Genomic DNA, 18784 nt, shown 5'->3' on the forward strand with positions numbered 1-18784 from the left:
AAAAAAGGAAGTGAGGACAAGAGGGGCCGTGGCCCTCCCCCATGGCCCCGGCGGTGGCTGCAGCCCCTGCACCTCTAGGAAGCCCACCCTCAGGCCCTGCGGCCCGGCGCTGGGTTGGGAAAGGTCCTCTGCTTCCTCAGGCCTCAACCAGCCAGCGGCTGGGCCCTGGAACGCCCCCACCGCAGGGTGCTGGGCACCGGGCCTACTCCCACTGCCTGGAAGGCCCCTGCTCCTTCCAGACTTGACACAGAGCACATGCCGAGGGCCCCTTCCCGCCCTCCGGCCTCCCGCCATCGCCAAGCCCACACCCGCTCACCACGACCCCAGCCCTCTGCAGACAGGCTCAGAGCCACCTACCAGATTCCCGGCGGCCCCAGGCAGGGGGGCTGGCGGCCTCTGCCCACTGAAGACGTCTCCGTAACCGACGTCAAAGTTACTCCTCCAAACCATCACCTGCCAAGCCAACAAGCACACGGAATCAGGGGCCGAAAGCCCTTCGCACGTCCGACTTCACCCAGGAAACGGGCCCAGAGGCCGCCCCAGAGGCAGGGCAGTGGCCCCACCTGACACCCAGTCCTGTGCCCGGCTGGAGCCTCTGCTGGAGGGCGCCCCAGTGTCCTGCGCAGGCCGCAGTCGCCATCAGCAGCCTCTTCTCAGGGACCCCCCACCTACTCTCCTACATGTTTGTAATGACCCCCTATTGGCTTCCGTCACAGCATTGGTGTCTGTAGTCACTCAGTCCCATCGGTCCTTTTCCTTATCTTTTTTTGTTGTTGTTTTTAAAAGATTTATTTACTTATTTCCCCCCCTTCCCCTCCTCCCACCCTGCTGTTTTTGCTGTCTGTGTTGTCTTCTCTTCCCATTTTCTCTCCTCTAGGATTCAGAGGGATCCTATCCTAGAGACCTCTGATGGGGAGACAGGTTCCCTGTCAATTGTGCCACCTCAGTTCCTGGTTTCTGCTGTGCTTCACCTTGACTCTCCCCGTCTCTCTCGATGAGTCATCATCTTGCTGCGTGACTCACTTGCACGGGGCACTGGCAACAGGCGGGCACTCGTGCAGGCACTGGCTTGCTGTGCAGGCACACTTTCTCTTCTTCTTTTTCACCAGGAGGCCTCAGGGATTGAACCCAGGTCCTCCCACATGGTAGGGAGAAGCTCCACCGCTCGAGCCACATCCACTTCCCCTTTCCCTCGTTTATCACCTGTCTCCCCCACTAACACAGAAGCTTCTGGCCTGTGACACTGAGAGAAGGGTTGAGACATGACTCCAGGCCAGGCCACAGGGGTTCAGATCCTGGTGCCGCCCTTACTGTGGACCCTAGGCAAGTGACCCGACCTTTCTATGTCTCAGTTTCCGCGTCCATAGAGATCAGACGAGCCTGGGCTCCATCTCCCCAGGCTGCTGCGAGGCTCACAGGAAATGGCTCGGCATAGACAAGTCAACCCGGCCCCCCCACCCCCGAGCCTCTTCCTTTAAACAGGACGACATCCCGGGGCTCCTCCAACAAAAGCCGGGCAGGACCGCCTGCTGGAGGGCCGCTGGCCACTTGCCGCGGCGCTCTTCCAGGGCCGCTTCCAAGGTGGCTGACGGGCTTTGCAGCAGGAACTGTGGAGCAGGGTCAGTGGTCCACTGATGCCACAGAAGAGCCACCACAGCCGCCCAAGGTGAAAACTCAGCGTGCCCTGGGAGGCCTCCCCTGCCGAGATGCACCCCTGAGCCTCGGTCTTTGGGAGACTCCAGTGTTGACTCCTCCTTGACGGGTGGGCATTTGACATCTCTCCTTCTTCCCTTTTACAGCAGAAGGTCTGCACCCACTTGTTCAGAGGGCCCTTCTGTAATTGTGCGAGTCTAACTGCTGAATCAGTTCTTAGGAGCAGGATGGCCAGTACATGGAAACGACGATTCCAAATGACTCTCCAACGGGATCTCAGGGCAGACTTCCCAAAAGCAGCCGGGGAGCTGGCGGTAGCGGCTGTCCGAGGGGCCCAGAGCGGACAAGAGCCTTCCTTTCTACCAGGATGCCTCAGACCACCGTGTGGCTTTACTGCACCAGCATCCCTAGTCTCCTAGGCCATGAGCCAGGCCCCGTGCCACCTTCTGCCTTCCTCCTCCCTTGCCTGGTTGGCGAAGGAGCTGGGACTGCTGCGGGAAGACGCCTGCCACCTCGTACTCAGGCTCGGGTAAAAGAGCCTCAAACCACCCTTTACCTACAGCAGAGACTTTAACCCAAACCAGCCCATTTGGCTGGGGCTGGGGCTGACCACTGGGAGTTGAGCTGGAGGGCCTGGCACACGAGGGCCGACCCCTCGCGACCCACCAGGCTTGGCGAGGGCAGCTTTGGCAGGTGCAGCGCCGGGCAGGTACTCGAGGATTTCTGCCGGGTGAACGCCTCGGTGCTCGGCAGCCATGCAGGAGGCGCCAGGGCTGGCGGGTGGAGCAGAGGGCCCACAGCGCAACGAGGACAGGATGGGCTCCTGCATGCCGTCCTCTGTCTCCCAAGAAGCGTGAAGGCCCGAGCCTTCGACCAGCACACGCATGGGCCAGGGCACACAGGCCCTGGACAGTGGGGCGGCGCTCCTGGCTCAGCGGGCTCTGGAGGCCGAGGGGCCCAGCGTCTGTCCCAGCTCTGCCATCTGCCGAGCCCCCGTTTCCTCACCTACAGAAAGGGGCAGTGAGTGCCTGCCCCAGCGGGCTGCCATGAGACTAAACGAGGGGACGCTGTGAGGCTCCTGCCACACTGACCATATCGCCAGACCCGCAGTCAAAATCCAATCACTGTCTAGTCATCTGTTTAAACCTGGAGGAAATTTCTAAGAAACGCTGTTTCAACTTTCTCATGGCAATGGTAACCCAGACTCCTTCGGGCCAGGCAGGCCTGGGCACTGAGGGTTCTGGGAGGCTGCCACAGAGTCAAAGGCCTGGTCAGAGAGCCCCCAGCCCGAGGTCCACCAGGGCCTGCGGCCACTGAGCGCCCCGAGGGAGCCGGAGCACCCAGGCGGGTTCAGGGTGGGCTCCAGCCTTCTGTCCTGTTCTGAGTAGCACTGGCTGGCTCCTAGGCCAGCCTTCACTTACTTGTTCATCAGAGCCTCCGGAAGCAAAATATTCTCCTGTCCTTGAAAAGGCAACAGTGGTGGCCGGTCCCTATCAGGAGGAAAAAAAACAAAAACTAGAGGTCACTTAGATTCTAAACGCATGGGGAGAAACTAGAAGTCCTGGAAGGAACGCAGCAAAGGATAAAGGGCTGAGAACCTTGTCCCGCCCCAGTCCTTCCCACCCTTTGGCCGAGAAGCCCACGTGGGCAAGACCCGGGCGCCACTGCCGAGACCTCACTGTCCCCCAGCACAAGGCCTCAGGCTCGCGGGGGGCAGAGGCGAGTGACTAGGACAGACGAGTGGCCATGCCTGCAGGCGGGCATCATCAGCCTCCCTTCTCCAGCAAGGAGCTGGAGGCCAGAGGGGGCTGCACCGACTCACCCGGGCCAAGCACTGGGACTCCAGCGCCTGGCCCTCTGCCCCAGGCCGCGGCCCCTCCCTCCCACCACTCTGCTGCTGACCAGAGAAGTGGGGAGCTCCCAGGGGAGCCCAGAGTAGAGCAGAGGCAGGGCAGGCAGAGCCAGTGCCGGGGCGCGCGAGGTGGGACCCAGCATGGGGAAGGCCGGCCGAGTTAACGTGCCCAGGCCTGGAGGGGACGTGCCCGCCTGGCTTCCCGGGGGCTGAGAGCCCATGCACCCACCTGGGGGGGGCTGGGCAGGGCTCCGTGCTCCGAGGGCCAGGCACGGCCAGGCTTGGGGGAGGGCGTGGGCTCCGAGTACAGCAGGAGGGTTCTTCCCTACATGCCCCAAAACCGCCTCGGAAAGACGCACAGAGGAAGGGGCTGAGCCACACGGCCGCCGGCCATCTCTGCCTGCCAGCCCCACTTCCACCGCGGCCAGCGGCTGGCATCCCCCAAGCAAACCCCTCACAAGAAGTCCTCCCAGACAAACACAGCACGGCACTGTCACGGAGGCCGTCCCTGTGCCTCCAGAGCAGCGCAGGGGGTAGCAGGGCCCCAAGTGCACCGGTGCAGTGGCCCCGGCAGCCAGGCTGCGGCCAAACCACAGACAAGAGGGGCCCTGGGAGGCACCTTCCACTCAATGCCGGAAAAGACAGCCCACATGGGGCTGGAAAGGGGGCCCCAGGAAAGCTCAAAGGCCATGGAGCAATCAATGATAAGAATTTAAACTTTCTTGGCATATCACACCTTCAAGTATTTGCATTATTTTGTCACTTAATTTCTAAATGTACCATAAAAATCTAGAATTTAATGTCTTAATTGTAACACCCTAATAAAAAGCTAAAAAAAACTAAAAAAAAGAAAGACGAGCAGGCTAGAGCAGCCACTCGGCCTCCGGCACGGGGCAGGAGGGAAGCTGAGTGGTGCCCACGGCGACAGAAGAAGCCACACGGTGCACCAGGGCTGGCTCAGCGCTCGCTACCTGCATGGCCACTGGAGCCTCAGCGTGGCCAGGCGGTCACCATTCCTAAAGGCCACATGGGCACCCACAGACAAGGCCCTCAGGCTGTGCCTCATCTGCCTTCTCCACAGGTGGAGCCCCGGGGGCCAGGGCGGCGCCCCCGCAGGACCTCACCCCACCCTCCAGGGCGTCCCACGCTGCCATTCAACAGGAGAAGCTCCACCTTCGCTCCAGGGGTACGAGGTGGGTGCATGGCTGGGGAGGGAGGCGGGGCCCCAGGCGTGACAGGGCCCTGGCTGCACCTGCAGGGGCTGAGTGCGTGGGGAAGCAGGGTGACGCCCTTTCGGGGGAGGGTCACCAGAGGGCTAACAGGGCTCAGGAGCCTGCGAGTGCAGGGGACTGTCGCTGGACTCTGAAATCTTTGTCACTTTGCACACTTGGATGGTTTTTGAACAGGGTAGATGGCATTGCTACATTAATATAGAGCAAAATAAGAAAACTCTTCATCTTGAGGACAAAGAGGGGACGGAGAAAAGGGAAAGAAACCAGCACAGGGGCACCAGTGAAGACGGAGCTCGCTGGATGAGGCGGGTTTCCAGGAAGTCCCAGCCACATAGTGGCCAAATACTTGCGGGTCACCTTCCTTCCCGTCTTCGCTCGACGACCAGGTGCCAAGCAGGGCACGAGAGATGGAGCAGCGGCAGGGCTGGGGGGCTGCAGTAAAATGAGCAGGCGGCCTGGCAGTGGGGCCGGAGAGGCTGGGGCTTTGCCGGCAGCCCAGGCCTCAGGCGCTCCAGGGACAGAGCGGGCAGCAGAGTTGCCCGGCGCAGGGAGCCTGCTCGCCCATGGTGGCTCCTGCCAGGGGCCTCTGGGCGCTGGGAACGATGGGCTGCCCTGAGGCTCCTGCTCATCAGCGCACACACGAGCAGCCCCTGAGCGCCTCCCCGCAGGCTTTCCAACCAGCCAGGCAGAAAGGGCAAGAGACCCTGTGCAGCAGCAAGGATGCACAGTGAACAGCAGGTCCTGGGCTCTAGGTGGGCCACAGCCCGCCGTGGACAGGCGTCAGGGCTCTGGAGCACTCCAGCCACGCTGCAAGGCTCGCTGCTCCGCACACCTGGGCTAGGGAAGTCCTTAGGTCCCCGCGATCTCTCTGTGGCTTCCGGCATTGCACTCTTCATTCGGGCATTGACAATCTTTCTTGGTTTTAAATAAATAAATTCAGTCAAGGACACAAACGTTCCTCTGATTACCACCTTAGATAGTTCCAATAAGTTTCCAACGTGCAATGTGTTCAACTGTCATTCATGATTTTTTAAAATGTCCACTGTGGCAGCGGACTTGGCCCAGTGGTTAGGGCATCTGTCTGCCACATGGGAGGTCCACAGTTCAAACCCTGGGCCTCCTTGACCCGTGTGGAGCTGGCCCATGCACAGTGCTGATGCACGCAAGGAGTACCCTGCCATGCAGGGGTGTCCCCGCGTAGGGGAGCCCCACCCCACGCACAAGGAGTGCGCCCCATAAGGAGAGCCAGCCAGCGAAAGAAAGTGCAGCCTGCCCAGGAATGGTGCCACACACACAGAGAGCTGACACAGCAAGATGATGCAACAAAAAGAAACAGATTCCTGTGCCACTGACTATAACAGAAGTGGACAAAGAAGATGAGGCAGCAAATAGACAGAGAACAGACAACTGAGGTGGGGGAGGAAGGGGAGAGAAATAAATAAATCTTAAAAAATAAATAAATAAAATGTCCACTGTGATTTCTTCCTTAAGGTTTTGTTTTTATAACTTTTAAAATAAATTTTAATTGTGGTAAATTATACATAATATAAAAGCCATTTTAACTACTTTAACTGGACAATTCTTTGACATTAAGTATAATGACAATATTGTCTAACTCTTGCCACTATTTTCATTATCCCAAACCAAAACTCATACTCATCCAGTAATAACTCCCCATTCGCCCCTCACCCCCCGATAACAACTGTTCTGATTTTTGTCACTAGAAATTTGCTCATTCTATGTATTTCTTATAAGAGAAATCAACTGTTGCCCTTTTCTGCCTGGCTTATTTCATTCAACTCGATGCTTCAAGGTTCACCCGTGCTGAACCCCGTACCAGCGCTGCATTTCCTTCTATGCCTACGGTCAGTGTAGGCACACACCACATTTTCTTCGTCCATTCAGGACACTTGGGTTGCTTCCCCGTTTGGCTTATTGTGAGTAACGCTGCAGTGAACGCTGGTGCACAGCTATCTGCCTGAGTCCCTGCTTTCAGTTCTTTGGGGTATATACCTAAGAGTGGAACTGCCCGGTCATGTGATAATTCTACAGTTAACTTTCTGAGGCACCACCCACCTGTTTTCCACAGTGGCTGCACCAGTTGACATGCACACCGACGAGGGACGAGGGTTCCTATTTCTCTGCATCCTCAACAACACTTATTTTCTGTTTTTTTCAGTAATAGCCATTCTAGTGGCATGAAATGGTATCTCACTGCATTAAATTTGCACTTCTTTAATGACTAAGGATGTTGAACATCTTTTCATATATTTATTGGTCATTTGAATATCTTTTTTGGAGTACTGTCTATTCAAATGCTTGGCCCATTTTTTAAATTGGGTTGTTTGTCTCTATGTTGTTGAGATGTAGGAATGCTTTATATATTCAGGATATTGAACCCTTATCATATATATGGTTTCCAAATATTTTCTCCTAATCTTAGGTTGTCTTTGCACTTCCTTGATGTCCTTTAAAAGGCACAAAAGTTTTTAATTTTGATGAAGTCCATTTTGTCCATTTTTCCTTTCATTGCTTGTGCTTTTGGTATAAAATCCAAAAATCTATTGCCTACTACAAAGTCATAAAGCCATTTCCCTGTGTTTTCTTGTAAGTTTTATAGCATTTCTTCTTATATTTAGGTTGATCCATTTTGAATCATTGTGCATGATGAGAGGTAGGAGTCCACATTCATTCTTTTGCATGTGGATTTCCAGTTATCCCAGCACCATTTCTTGAAGAGAATATTCTTTCCCCATGGACGTGGCACACTTGTCAAAAACCAACTGGTCATAGATGGGTGGATTTATTTCTGGACTCTCAATTTTATTTCCCTGTTCTACATCTCTATCTTCATGTCAGTAGCACATTGCTTTAATCACTGTAGATCTGTAGAAAGTTTTCAAGTCATGAAGGGGCCCCTGCAATTCCATATGAATCTAAGGATCAGCTTTTCCATTTCTGCCAAAAAAAGAAAAAAAGCAGCTGGATTTTGGATTTTGACAGGGATTGCACTAATCTGTACATGACCTTAGGCCATACTGACATCTTAACTATATATATATTTTTTTTTTTAAGATTTATTTTTATTTATTTCTCTCCCCTTCCCCCGCCCCACCCGGTTGTCTGTTCTCTGTGTCTATTTGCTGCATCTTCTTCGTCCGCTTCTGTTGTCGTCAGCGGCACGGGAATCTGTGTTTCTTTTCGTTGCGTCATCTTGTTGTGTCAGCTCTCCGTGTGTGCAGCGCCATTCCTGGGCAGGCTGTACTTTCTTTCGTGCTGGGCGATTCTCCTTACAGGGCGCATTCCTTGTGCGTGGGGCTCCCCTACGCGGGGGACACCCCTGTGTGGCACGGCACTCCTTGCACGCATCAGCACTGCGCATGGGCCAGCTCCACACGGGTCAAGGAGGCCCGGGGTTTGAACTGCGGACCTCCCATGTGGTAGACGGACGCCCTAACCACTGGGCCAAGTCTGCCGCCCCTTAACAATATTAAGTCTTCCAATCCAAGGATGGAGATTGTCTTTCCATTTATTTAGGTCTTCTTTAAGTTCTTTTAGCAACGTTTTGAATGTTTTCTACTCTTCAGTGCACAAGTCTTTCACCTCCTTGGTTAATTTTATTCCTAAGTATTTCATTCTTTTAGATGCTATTGTAAATGAAATTTTTTCTTGACTTCCTTTTCAGATTGTTCATTACTGATGTATAGAACCTAACTGGCTGTTGCATATTTACCTTGTATCCTACAACTTTGCTGCATTTATTAGTTCTAGCAGCTTTCTTGTGTATTCTTTGAGATTTTCTATATACAGGATTATGTTATCTATGAACAGAGATAATTTAACTTCTACTTTTCCAATCTGAATGCCTCTTTTTTTCTTTCTCTTCTCTGATTGCTCTGGCTAGAATTTCCATTACAGTGTTGAATAACAGTGATGACACAGGGTATCCTTGCCTTATTCCTCATCTTAGGGGAAAAGTTTTCAGTCTTTCACCATTAAGTATACTTTTCATAAATGCCTTTTATCATGTTCAGAAAGTTCCCTTCTGTCACTGTTGTGGGCCCTGGGAGAGCAGCGGCAATCCTCCAGGTGCAATGGCAAGAACCAGGAAGGAAGGAGGGCCCAACAGTGGGCTCTTGATACTAATGGCTACACTTTTGAGCCTATGCACCTGCAATAAGAACAAGGCCTAGAGTAGCATTGTGCCTGGGGGTTTCCTCCTGACAGCCTTCATGTTACCCAAATGTGGCCACTCTCACAGCCAAACTCAGCGTGTAGATGTGATGCATTCCCCCCAGCGTGGGACACGACACCCGGGGATGAGCCTCCCTGGCACCGAGGGATCACTACCACATACCAGCTGAAGAAGCAACTAGAAAATGACCTTGAATTAAAGATTCAATGCGGAACAGCAGAATATACCTGTCTACATATAATAACATGACTTCGGGAAGCGGTTTGACCTAATGTAAGGGGGAAATGGAAAGGAGAAATGAGATTATAAGGCTGTGAGTCTCTAAAAAAGAGTCTGGAGGTTGTCAGAAGGAATACCCCTATGTACAACTGAACAGAGTCTAAGAGACAGATAAGGTAGATACAACCCCAGGTATTGGTTCTTTTGAGGGATAAAGAGACCCACGGGTTCTATGGTCATGGCAGAAGGGGTTCACTGCCATGACAGATGGCCCTTCTTTGGAGCTGGTGTTTCTGCGTGATGGAAATGGACTCAGAGGGGATCTCTTTTCACAAGACTTGCATGCTACTTTATTGGAATTGTAGTTGGAGCTGAGTTTAAGATATATGTAGGGGATTTGAATCTCTGGACTGATAATATGACACCCAGGCCCAGAGCCTCAACAGACTTCAGCTCCTACACTTTGACTTATTGGACTTACTCCACTCAGCTAACATGGAGTTGAAGAAGGTCAACCACCACAACATGGAGCCTAGAGTGTCTACAACTAGAAGCGGGAAGAGTGCATCCAGTACCCATGTGGAATCTAAGCCCTCACTTGACATAGGTGTGCAATGGACACAACCAATCCAATGTCCACAGAGGAAATGTGAAATGGGTGTGGGAACGGTAGCCATGGGGGCTGCTGTGTGTGGGGAACGGGAGGAAGAGATGAGATGTGGAGGCGTTTTCGGGACGTGGAGTTGTCCTGGATAGTGCTTCACGAACAATTACGGGACACTGTAGATCCCCCCAGGGCCCACTGGATGGAACGTGAGAGAGTCTGGGCTATGATGTGGACCATTGACTATGGGGTGCAGTGATGCTCAGAGATGAACTTACCAGGTGCAATGGATGTATCATGATGATGGGAGAGAGTGTTGCTGTGGGGGGAGTGGGGGGCGGGGGCAGTGGGGTTGAATGGGACCTCATATATTTTTTTTAATGTAATTAAAAAATAATAATAATAAATAAATATTAAAAAAAAAAAAAAGTTCCCTTCTATTTCTACTTTCCTGAGTGTTTTTATCATGAAAGGATGTTGGATTTTATCAAATGCCTTTTCTGTGTGAATTGAAATGATCATGGTTTTTTTCCCCTTCATTCCATTAGTGTAGTATATTATATCGATTAATTTTCATATATTGAGTCACCTTTGCATTCCTGGAATAAATTCCACTTGGTCGTGGTGTATAATCCTTTTAATATACCATTGGATCTGATCTGGTTTGTCAGTATTGTGTTGAGCAATTTTGCACTGAACTATAAAATTCTTTTCTTGTGCTATTTTCATCTGGGTTTCCTATCAGGGTAATGCTGGCCTGTTAGAACTGTTAGGATGTAATCCCTTCTCTTCTACTCTTTCGAAAAGCCTTAGCAGGGTTGACGTTAAATCTTCTTTAAACGCTGGGTAGAATTCAGCAGTGAAACCTTACAGTCTTGACATTTCTATGTCGGGATGTTTTTGAAAACTGATTCAATCTCTGTTAGGGGTCTGTTGAGATTTTCTATTTTTTCTTGCATCAGACTAGGTAATTTGCATTTTTCTAGGGATTTGTCCATTTCATCTAGGTTTTCTAATTTGTTGGCATATAATTGTTCATAGTACCCCCTTATAATCCTTTCTAGTGCTGTAAGGTCAACAGTAATGTTCACCACCATAATTCCTGATTTTAGTTATTTGTGTCCTCTCTCTCCTTTTGTCAGTCTGGCTGAATGTCAATTCTATTGGCCTTCTCAAAAAATCAACTTTTGTTTTTTTGATTCTCTATTTTTCTATTCTCTATTTCATTTATCTCTGCTCTAGGATTTACCATCTCCTTAATTCTACTAATTTTGGGATTAGTTTGCTCTTCTTGTTCTAGTTTCTTTAGGTGTAAAGTTAGGTTATTGATTGGTGATCTTTCTTCTTTTTTAATCCAGGCATTTAGAGCTCTAAGTTTCCACCTCTGAGCATTGCTGCCTTCACTGTATTGGATAAATGTTGGTATGTTTTTGTATTTTCCTTTTCATTTGCTTCAAGATATGTCCTAATTTCTCTTTAATTTCTTCTTTGACCCACTGATTGTTTAATATTGTATTAATTTCCACATATTTGTAAATTTTCCAGTTTTCCTTCTGTTGATTTTTAGCTTCACTCTACTGTAATCCAAGAAGATATTTTGTATGATTGCAATATTTTAAATTTATTAAAATTCAGTTTGTGGGCTAAACTGGCGGTCTACCCAAATGTTCCATGTGCACTTGAGAAGAATGTGTATTCTGCTACTGTTGAGAGGAGTGTTCTAAGTATTTCCATTAGGTCAAATGGTTAATAGTGTTGTTCAAGTCCTCTAATTCCTTACTGATCTTCTGTTTAGATGCTGTATCAGTTATTGCAAGTGGCATATTGAGGTCTTCGATGATTATTGTGAGACTATTTCTCCCTTCAATTCTGTCCATTTTTGCTTCAAACATTTTGGGGCTCTGTTGTGGGGTACCTAATCATTATATCTTCTTTCTAGATTAAACATTTTATCAAAATATAAAATCCTTCTTTGTTTTCTTTTTGACTTATAGTCTATTATTTTGTTTGATGATAATATGGCCACTCTAGCTCTACTTTGACCACTTTTGTACGGACAATCTTTTCCTACCCTCTTACCTTCAACCTCTTTGTGCCTTTGCACCTGAAGTAAGTTTCTTGTAGAAAGCATGCAGACAAACCATGCCATTCTCTGCCTTTTAGTAGAGGAGTTTAATCCATTATCATTTAAGGTAATATCTGAGAAAGAAGGATTTACGTCTGTCATTTAGCTATTTGTTTTCTTTATGTCTTCTATGCTTTTTTGTTCTTCAATTACTTCTTGCTGCCCTTTTTGGTATTTTGATGCTTTTCTGCAATGTACCCTTTTGATTCCCTTCTTTCCTATATATATATTTTTCAGTTATTTCCTTAGTGGTTACCTTTACAGTTTTCACTAACATCTTAAACGAATAACAATCTAGACCAACTAGTACCAACCTAGTCAATAAGATAGAAACTCTCTGCTCCTATATATCTCAGCCCCCCCCCTTTATATTGTTATCTCACATTTTATCTTTATACCCTCTATGCTTGTTAATATACATTTTAATGTTTTACATGTTTTATATGTTTCCTATTAAGTCATATAAGGGGAGGAAAGCAATTACAAACCAAAAACACAATAATATAGGAATTTATATGTACCCATGCAGTTACCTTTACCATTTTTCTTTATTTCTTCTTATTGATTTAAGTTACTGTTAAGTGTCCTATTATTTTAGCCTGAAGTGCTTTCTTCTGCATTTCTTGTAGGGCAGGTCTTCGGGTAGTGAACTCTTTCAGCTTTTGATTATCTGTAAATGTCTTAATTCCTTCTTCATTTTTTGAAGGATAATTTTGCCAGGTACAGCATTCTTGGTTGACAGTTTTTTTACTTTAGATTTTATTTTTTTATTTATTTATTTTCCCCCCTTCCCCTCCTCCCACCCTGCTGTTTTTGCTGTCTGTGTTGTCTTCTCTTCTCATTTTCTCTCCTCTAGGATTCACTGGGATTCGATCCTGGAGACCTCTGGTGGGGAGAGAGGTTCCGTGTCAGCTTTGCCACACTCGGCTCCTGGTTTCTGCTGCGCTTCACCTTGACTCTTCCCTTGTTTCTCTTTTGATATGTCATCATCTTGCTGCGTGACTCATTTGCACGGGGTACTGGCTCACTGCGCCGGCACTGGCTCGCCAGGTGGGCATGCTTTTTCTTCTTCTTTTTCACCAGGAGGCCCCACGGATCGAACCCAGGTCCTCCCAAATGAGAGGCATAACCTCTATCGCTTAAGCCACATCCGCTTCCCAACAGTTAGTTTTTATTCAAGGACTTTCAATACATCATGAGACTATCTTCTGGCCTCCATTGTTTCTGATAAGAAATCTGCTGTTTCTCTTAGTGGGGATCCCTTGTACGTGACAGGTCACTTCTCTCTGGCTGCTTTTAAAATCCTCTTTGTATTTGGGTTTTAATAATTTTGCTATAATGAACCTTAGTATAGATCTCTTGGAGTCTATCCTGCTTGGAGTTTGTTGTGCCATGCATATATTATGTCCTTCATCATATTTGGGAAGTTTGTGGCCATTATTTCTTCAAATGGTCCCCTTTCTTGCGCTTTCTTATCCTGCTGGGACTCCAGTGGCGCATATGTTGATATGCTTGCTGGTAACTCACAAGTCCCTTAGGCTCTGTTCATTTTTCTTCATTTGTTTTTCTTTCTGCTCCTCATAATGGATCATTTCTACAGTTTCATCTTCAAGTTTGCTCATCCTCTCTTCTGCCTGTTCAAGTCTGCTGTTGACTCTGTCTATAGTTTTCTGTGGTTTTTTTTGTTTTTTGTTTTTAAAGATTTATTTCATTTATTTATTTCTCCCCACACCCTTGTTTTTCACTTGCTGTGTCTGTTCATCTTGTTTCTTTAGGAGGTACCAGGAGGCAAACCCGGGACCTCTGAAGTGGGAGGGAGGTGCCTAATCACTTGAGCCTCCTCCACTCCCTGCTTTGCTGTGTCTCTCATTATGTTTTTTCCTCCCCACATCTCTTGTTGCATGATCTTGTTGTGTCAGCTCATTGCACCTGCCCATCACATCAGCTCAGTCTTCTTTAGGAGGCACCAGGAACCTCTACTCCCTGCTTTGTTGAGTCTCTCATTATGTTTTTTCTTCTTGTGTCTCTTGTGCCAGCTTGCTGTGCCTGCCCGTTATGCCAGCTTACTGTCTTCTTTAGGAGGCACCAGGATCCAAACCAGTAACCTCCCATGTGGTAGGTAGGAGCCCAATTGCCTGAGCCACATCTGCTTCCCCATCTATAGAGCTTTTCATTTCATTTACTGTACTTTGAAGTTCCAAAACTTGTTTGGTTTTTTTTTATAATTTCCATCTCTTTATTTTGTTCAGACAGCATTTTCCTAATTTCCTTTAGTTCTCTGTACATGAATTCCTTGAACTCATTGAACTTACATAAGGCAGTTGATTCAAAGTCTTTAACAAGGGAGCAGAGGTAGCCTCAAGCCATTGGGTGCTTCCATCACATGGGAGGTCCCATGTGCCCCCTAAAAAGAAGACAAACACACAACAAAGAGACACAGCAAGTGCAAAACAAGGGGGAGGGGGATAAATAAGTAAATACTAAATTTTTAATTTAAAAAAAGGCTTTAATTAATTGTTCCAAGGTATAGGCTTCCCTGGGGATGTTTTCTGGGAAATAATTTTCTTCCTGTAAATGGGCCATACTTCCATTTCTTTGTGTGTTGTTTAACTTTGGTTGAGTTCTGTACATTCTGAGTATTATCCTTGTTATAACTCTGGAAATCTAGTTCTACTCCTCTGGGATTGCTAGATTTAGATTATTTTTGTTGAGAGCTGGAGCTGTCAATCTGTGACTTTTCCAAACTATTTTTACTTGCAAAGGAAGAATGAAAAAAGACAATAAAAAAAGAAAGGTACTGCCCATTTAAGCCTCCTCTGCTGCTTTTGCTGAGAGGGGCTGGAGCAATGGTCACCCTCAGAACTGCACGCCCCCTGCAAAGTGATCTGAAGCAGCTGATCAAAAACTGATCTGCGATCAGACCACGTGCCCTGGATTTGGATGACTAATCAGGTCCTTATAGCCCACCCTGCCACCAGCAAGCTGCACCAGGAGCGGGCACTGCAGCCCCCAATGCTGCCTGCCACGCAGCTGGGGGGACGGGGGCGGGGCACGGTAGCGGCTGCGGAGGGTGAAATTGATCTTTACCCTGATTTACCAGCCTCGTCCTCCAGTTCTTCCCTGGATGCGGCACAGTGCTCCACTGGATGGCAGAGTTCCAAAACAGTCGATTCTGACAGTTCCTTCCAGTTGGATAGTTGTTTTGGTGGAAGAACTGATTGCTGGAACTTCCTATTCTACTTCTTCAACAATTCTCTCCTAACCCATCAGGTTTTAGGAGTGCGTCCTAGAGTTTCCAAATCATGGGGTTGGGAGAGTCTCTTTTTGCCACTGACAGTGATCAGATGTGGTACACCTTCTTTGCGATTGCTCCATCTTCATGGTAGCTTATTCCCTTTACACAATCAGGCACTCTTGATTCGTGACACTAGCTCAAGGCAGCGACGTTGCCCAGCTGCTTCTCCCCACTGGCAAACTCCAGGAGCTTCCGCAGTGACTCCCAAGTGTGACTCTGAGCAGCAGCTAGCTCTGCGATTCCGCTCCTCGGTCAGGCTTTTAACACTGTGGATTTCAACTCATTCCCAAACCCGAGGCCCAGCCACATGTGACACTTGACCTTGGCTAAAACCACACTCACACATTTCACCAAATGCTGCCTCTCCCTTGCCAATCTCCAGACCCAAGTTGCTCATGCTGTCCAGTTTCTGCCTCTCAAATGGCAAAGCATTGCTGGAGAAAGTGAACAACGAAACAAAACAAGGGAGCTAGGGAAACAGATGTGGCTCAACCAATTGGGTTCCGTCTACCATATAGGAGGTCCAAGTTTGAATGCCCAGGGCCTCCTGGTGAGGACAAGGTGGCCCACGTGGTGAGCTGGCCCACGCAGAGTGCCAGCCCACGTGGGAATGTGGCCCCATGCAGGAGTGGCATCCTGTGTGGGAATGCCACCCCACACGGGAAATCTGCCCCACGCAGGAGTGCTGGCCGATGCAGAAAGCTGGCCCAGCAAGATGACGCAACAAGAGACACAGAGGAGAGAAAATAAGAAGATATAGTAGAATAGGGAGCTGAGGGGGCATAAGAGAGTAATCACCTCTCTTCTACTCCGGAAGGTCCCAGGATCGGTTCCTGGAGCTGCCTAGTAAGAACACAAGCAGATACAGAAGGACACACAGTGAATGGACACAGAGAGCAGACAACGGGGGGAATGGGGGGGAGAAATAAATATAAAATCTTTTTTTAAAAAAAGGGAGTCCACCAGCTAATGGAAACTCTCACTCCACTGCTTCTAGCAGCTTTTCCAGGCCTCTCCACCCTCCTCCATCTAACTTACTAACCGGCCCCCCACTGAAATACACAACTGACTTTTGACCACTGTTCCCCATGACAGGTAGGTTGGCAAAGGCGTTTTTCCTTGGCTCTCATACACAACTCCTGCTGGCAGACAAACAGGACTGACTCCACGTGCTCCCTGAGCCTGAGGTTAAGTAAGACTGGGCACAAAACCATGCTCCCATCAAGCAGACGTGGAGACCAGAGGGCCCAAGGTGGGCTCTGGGCTCTCACCTCAGGGTCCTGACAGGAAAACTGCAACCCAGCCCGCCGGGCTGCTTCGTGACGAATCCCCGCCGAGAAGGCTCCTGCAGGCCAGCACCGCGCCACAGGGCTGGGGTCCTGTGTCTGAGCGGCTGTCATCACAACCCAGGGGACAAAGGGGCAGCCAGCGCAGGAGCTGCTGCCCGAGAAGGCAAGGACACCCACTTGGGCGCTCAACCCTGTGGTCGGCAGGGACGGGGCCAGGCTGAACGCCTGATACCTGAGGGCGGGCTGCACGAGCTGCTCTTTCCCTTCGTGTCCCCTCATGTCTCCCAGGAGGTGCCTGACCATCCACGCCAGGCAGGAACCTCCTGAGCATCAAAATAAGTAACTGGGGAGTGGATGTGGCTCAGTGGTTGAGGGCCTGCTTCCCACGTACAAGGTCCCAGGTTCAATCCCTGATACCTCCTAAAAACAAAACACCAGCCCTCATTGAGGGGCGGATGCAGCTCAAAAAGCTGACCACCTGCTTCCCATATACAAGGTCCTGGGTTCAATACCTGGTATCTCTTAAAAATTAGTAATAATAATTAACTATCCAAACCAAAACAATAGCCAAGAGCCACTGAGTGTTCAAAGAAACGAAAGAGGAGAGGCAGGTTCCAAGAGCTTCCTTCCACCTGAGCCACCCCCTCCTCTGGGCAAACCACCTTTGCTGCCCCTTCCCCAGCCCGGCCTAGGTCCTGACATGGCCCAAGAGCCTGGGAAGCAGCCATGGGCCTGACCGAGCCTGCGGCTCCCACCAGCCGAGCCGCAAGGCTTGTGTGGAGTGCAGCCCTGGGCGGGGCCCGGGCCCGGGCCGCTCACCCTCCCCGGGGAAAAGCAGGGGAGCACGGGCCGTGTGCCCACACAGTTCGTGCAGCTTCGCCTCCTGGCTCCAGGCACACCAACTGCACAGCCACAGACACCAGATTTAACTCCCGCCCACATCCCGCCTACCACCCTCCCCCAAATAGCTCTAGGGGACTTACACCAAATGCGCGCTTGAGGCTCAAGGCCGTGTTCAGAAAGTAGAGAAAAATGAATCCGTGTTTCGAGCCAGGAAGACCCATGCGCCTTGCTCGGGCACTTGACTTTGGACAGCAGCAGTGGGAAGGGAAGCCCGGCCCCTCCAGGCTACAACGAGGGAGTGAGGCAGGAGGGGAGGCCGCTCGCAGCTCCGACACCAAGGTCTGTACTAAACCCAGCCAAAGCAGGGACCTCCCTTCCTCCTGCTAAACTGTCACAGCCATAGCAATCCCACGAGAGAGCTTCTTCCCAGAGTCCCTCGGACCGGCGCTGGCACCCCCGGCCCGTCCTCAGGAGTCAGGCCAGGTAAGGGGCCTGCAAGTGCAGCTGCAGACCCAGGCACCAGCCAAGGCGCAGCCACGGACCTGGGAAAATGACCCTCATGCCAGGGGCTGACGGCGGCCGGTGAGGGCCAGCATGCCAGGGCCAGGGGAGGCACCCGAGTCCTCCCACCAGGGGGACAGATTCAGGAGCAGCACGACAAAAGGGAAGTCAAAGCAAGAGAATGTTCTGGGGTGTGAGAATAACCCTAAACAAAACAAAGAGTCAGGTCCATCCCTCCTTGTCCCAGAGATTCTATAGGGGGTGGAAGGAGGGGACATGGGCACCCCCCACCCCAGATGGGAAGAGGCTGACAACCTGTGGCGACTAATCTACCAGGGTCTCATGCTCCTAAGGAACGCTGATGGCCGCCCACCCCTGCCAGGCCCGGGCCAGTAAGAGCAACCCATTTAAGAATGGTCTCTTAAAGAGACGCCACCTAAAACCGCATCAGCAGCCAAGAGCTGAACTGGAGAGAGGCTCTCATCTGGGAGGACCTACTGTGTGCAGGGCCTGGGCTAGGCACGTTAGGCACGTCCTCTCCTACTATGTGGCATATACGGGGATGTCAATCTTACCTTCGAGGGAAGAGGCCCAGCAAGCCTCACACAGTAGGAGGCGAGGCCGGGCGTGGTCTGACCCAGGGCCCCAGCCCTTCCTCCCCGTCTGCAGCCTCCCGAAGGGCAAGGTGGCAGTGCTCCCATGGTTTTCCAAACCCAGAAACGGTGGGTTCAAGCTGTTTGTTCCTGGGAATACTGGGTTATTCCCTTAGAAAGCTGGGCATTGTCACTCCGAGACAAGGTGGCCTGGACCCTCCCCAACGAAACACATCCCAGCACTCGGTCCCAGCCAAGGACGGTGCCAGCGGAGGGGCCTGGTGCAGGCTCTTTACCAGCCCAAGCCACTGAGAGCGAGAGTCGGTGCTCCCAGGGGAGCGGGCTGCGGAGGGGGGCACTGGGTGGCAGCATCTCCCCAACTG

At 50.4% G+C, this 18784-nt stretch overlaps 1 protein-coding gene across 4 annotated transcripts in view; it reads right to left on the reverse strand.

The window, feature by feature from the left end:
- Positions 1–18784, reverse strand: part of POC1A (POC1 centriolar protein A) — an 82172-nt gene that overhangs the window by 43206 nt on the left and 20182 nt on the right. For 3 of the 4 annotated variants that reach the window (XM_058288986.2, XM_071212089.1, XM_058288987.2), the window contains exons 8-9: positions 3075–3143; positions 358–453 (exon numbers count right to left, since the gene is read on the reverse strand). The exons of the other annotated variant lie outside the window; for it this stretch is intronic. In XM_058288986.2, coding sequence (XP_058144969.1) covers positions 358–453; positions 3075–3143 — 165 coding nt within the window. The remainder of the gene's footprint in view (positions 1–357; positions 454–3074; positions 3144–18784) is intronic. 4 annotated transcript variants of the gene reach the window in all.

Source organism: Dasypus novemcinctus, chromosome 26 (genome assembly GCF_030445035.2).
Source record: "Dasypus novemcinctus isolate mDasNov1 chromosome 26, mDasNov1.1.hap2, whole genome shotgun sequence".
NCBI classification, from domain to species: Eukaryota; Metazoa; Chordata; class Mammalia; order Cingulata; family Dasypodidae; genus Dasypus; species Dasypus novemcinctus.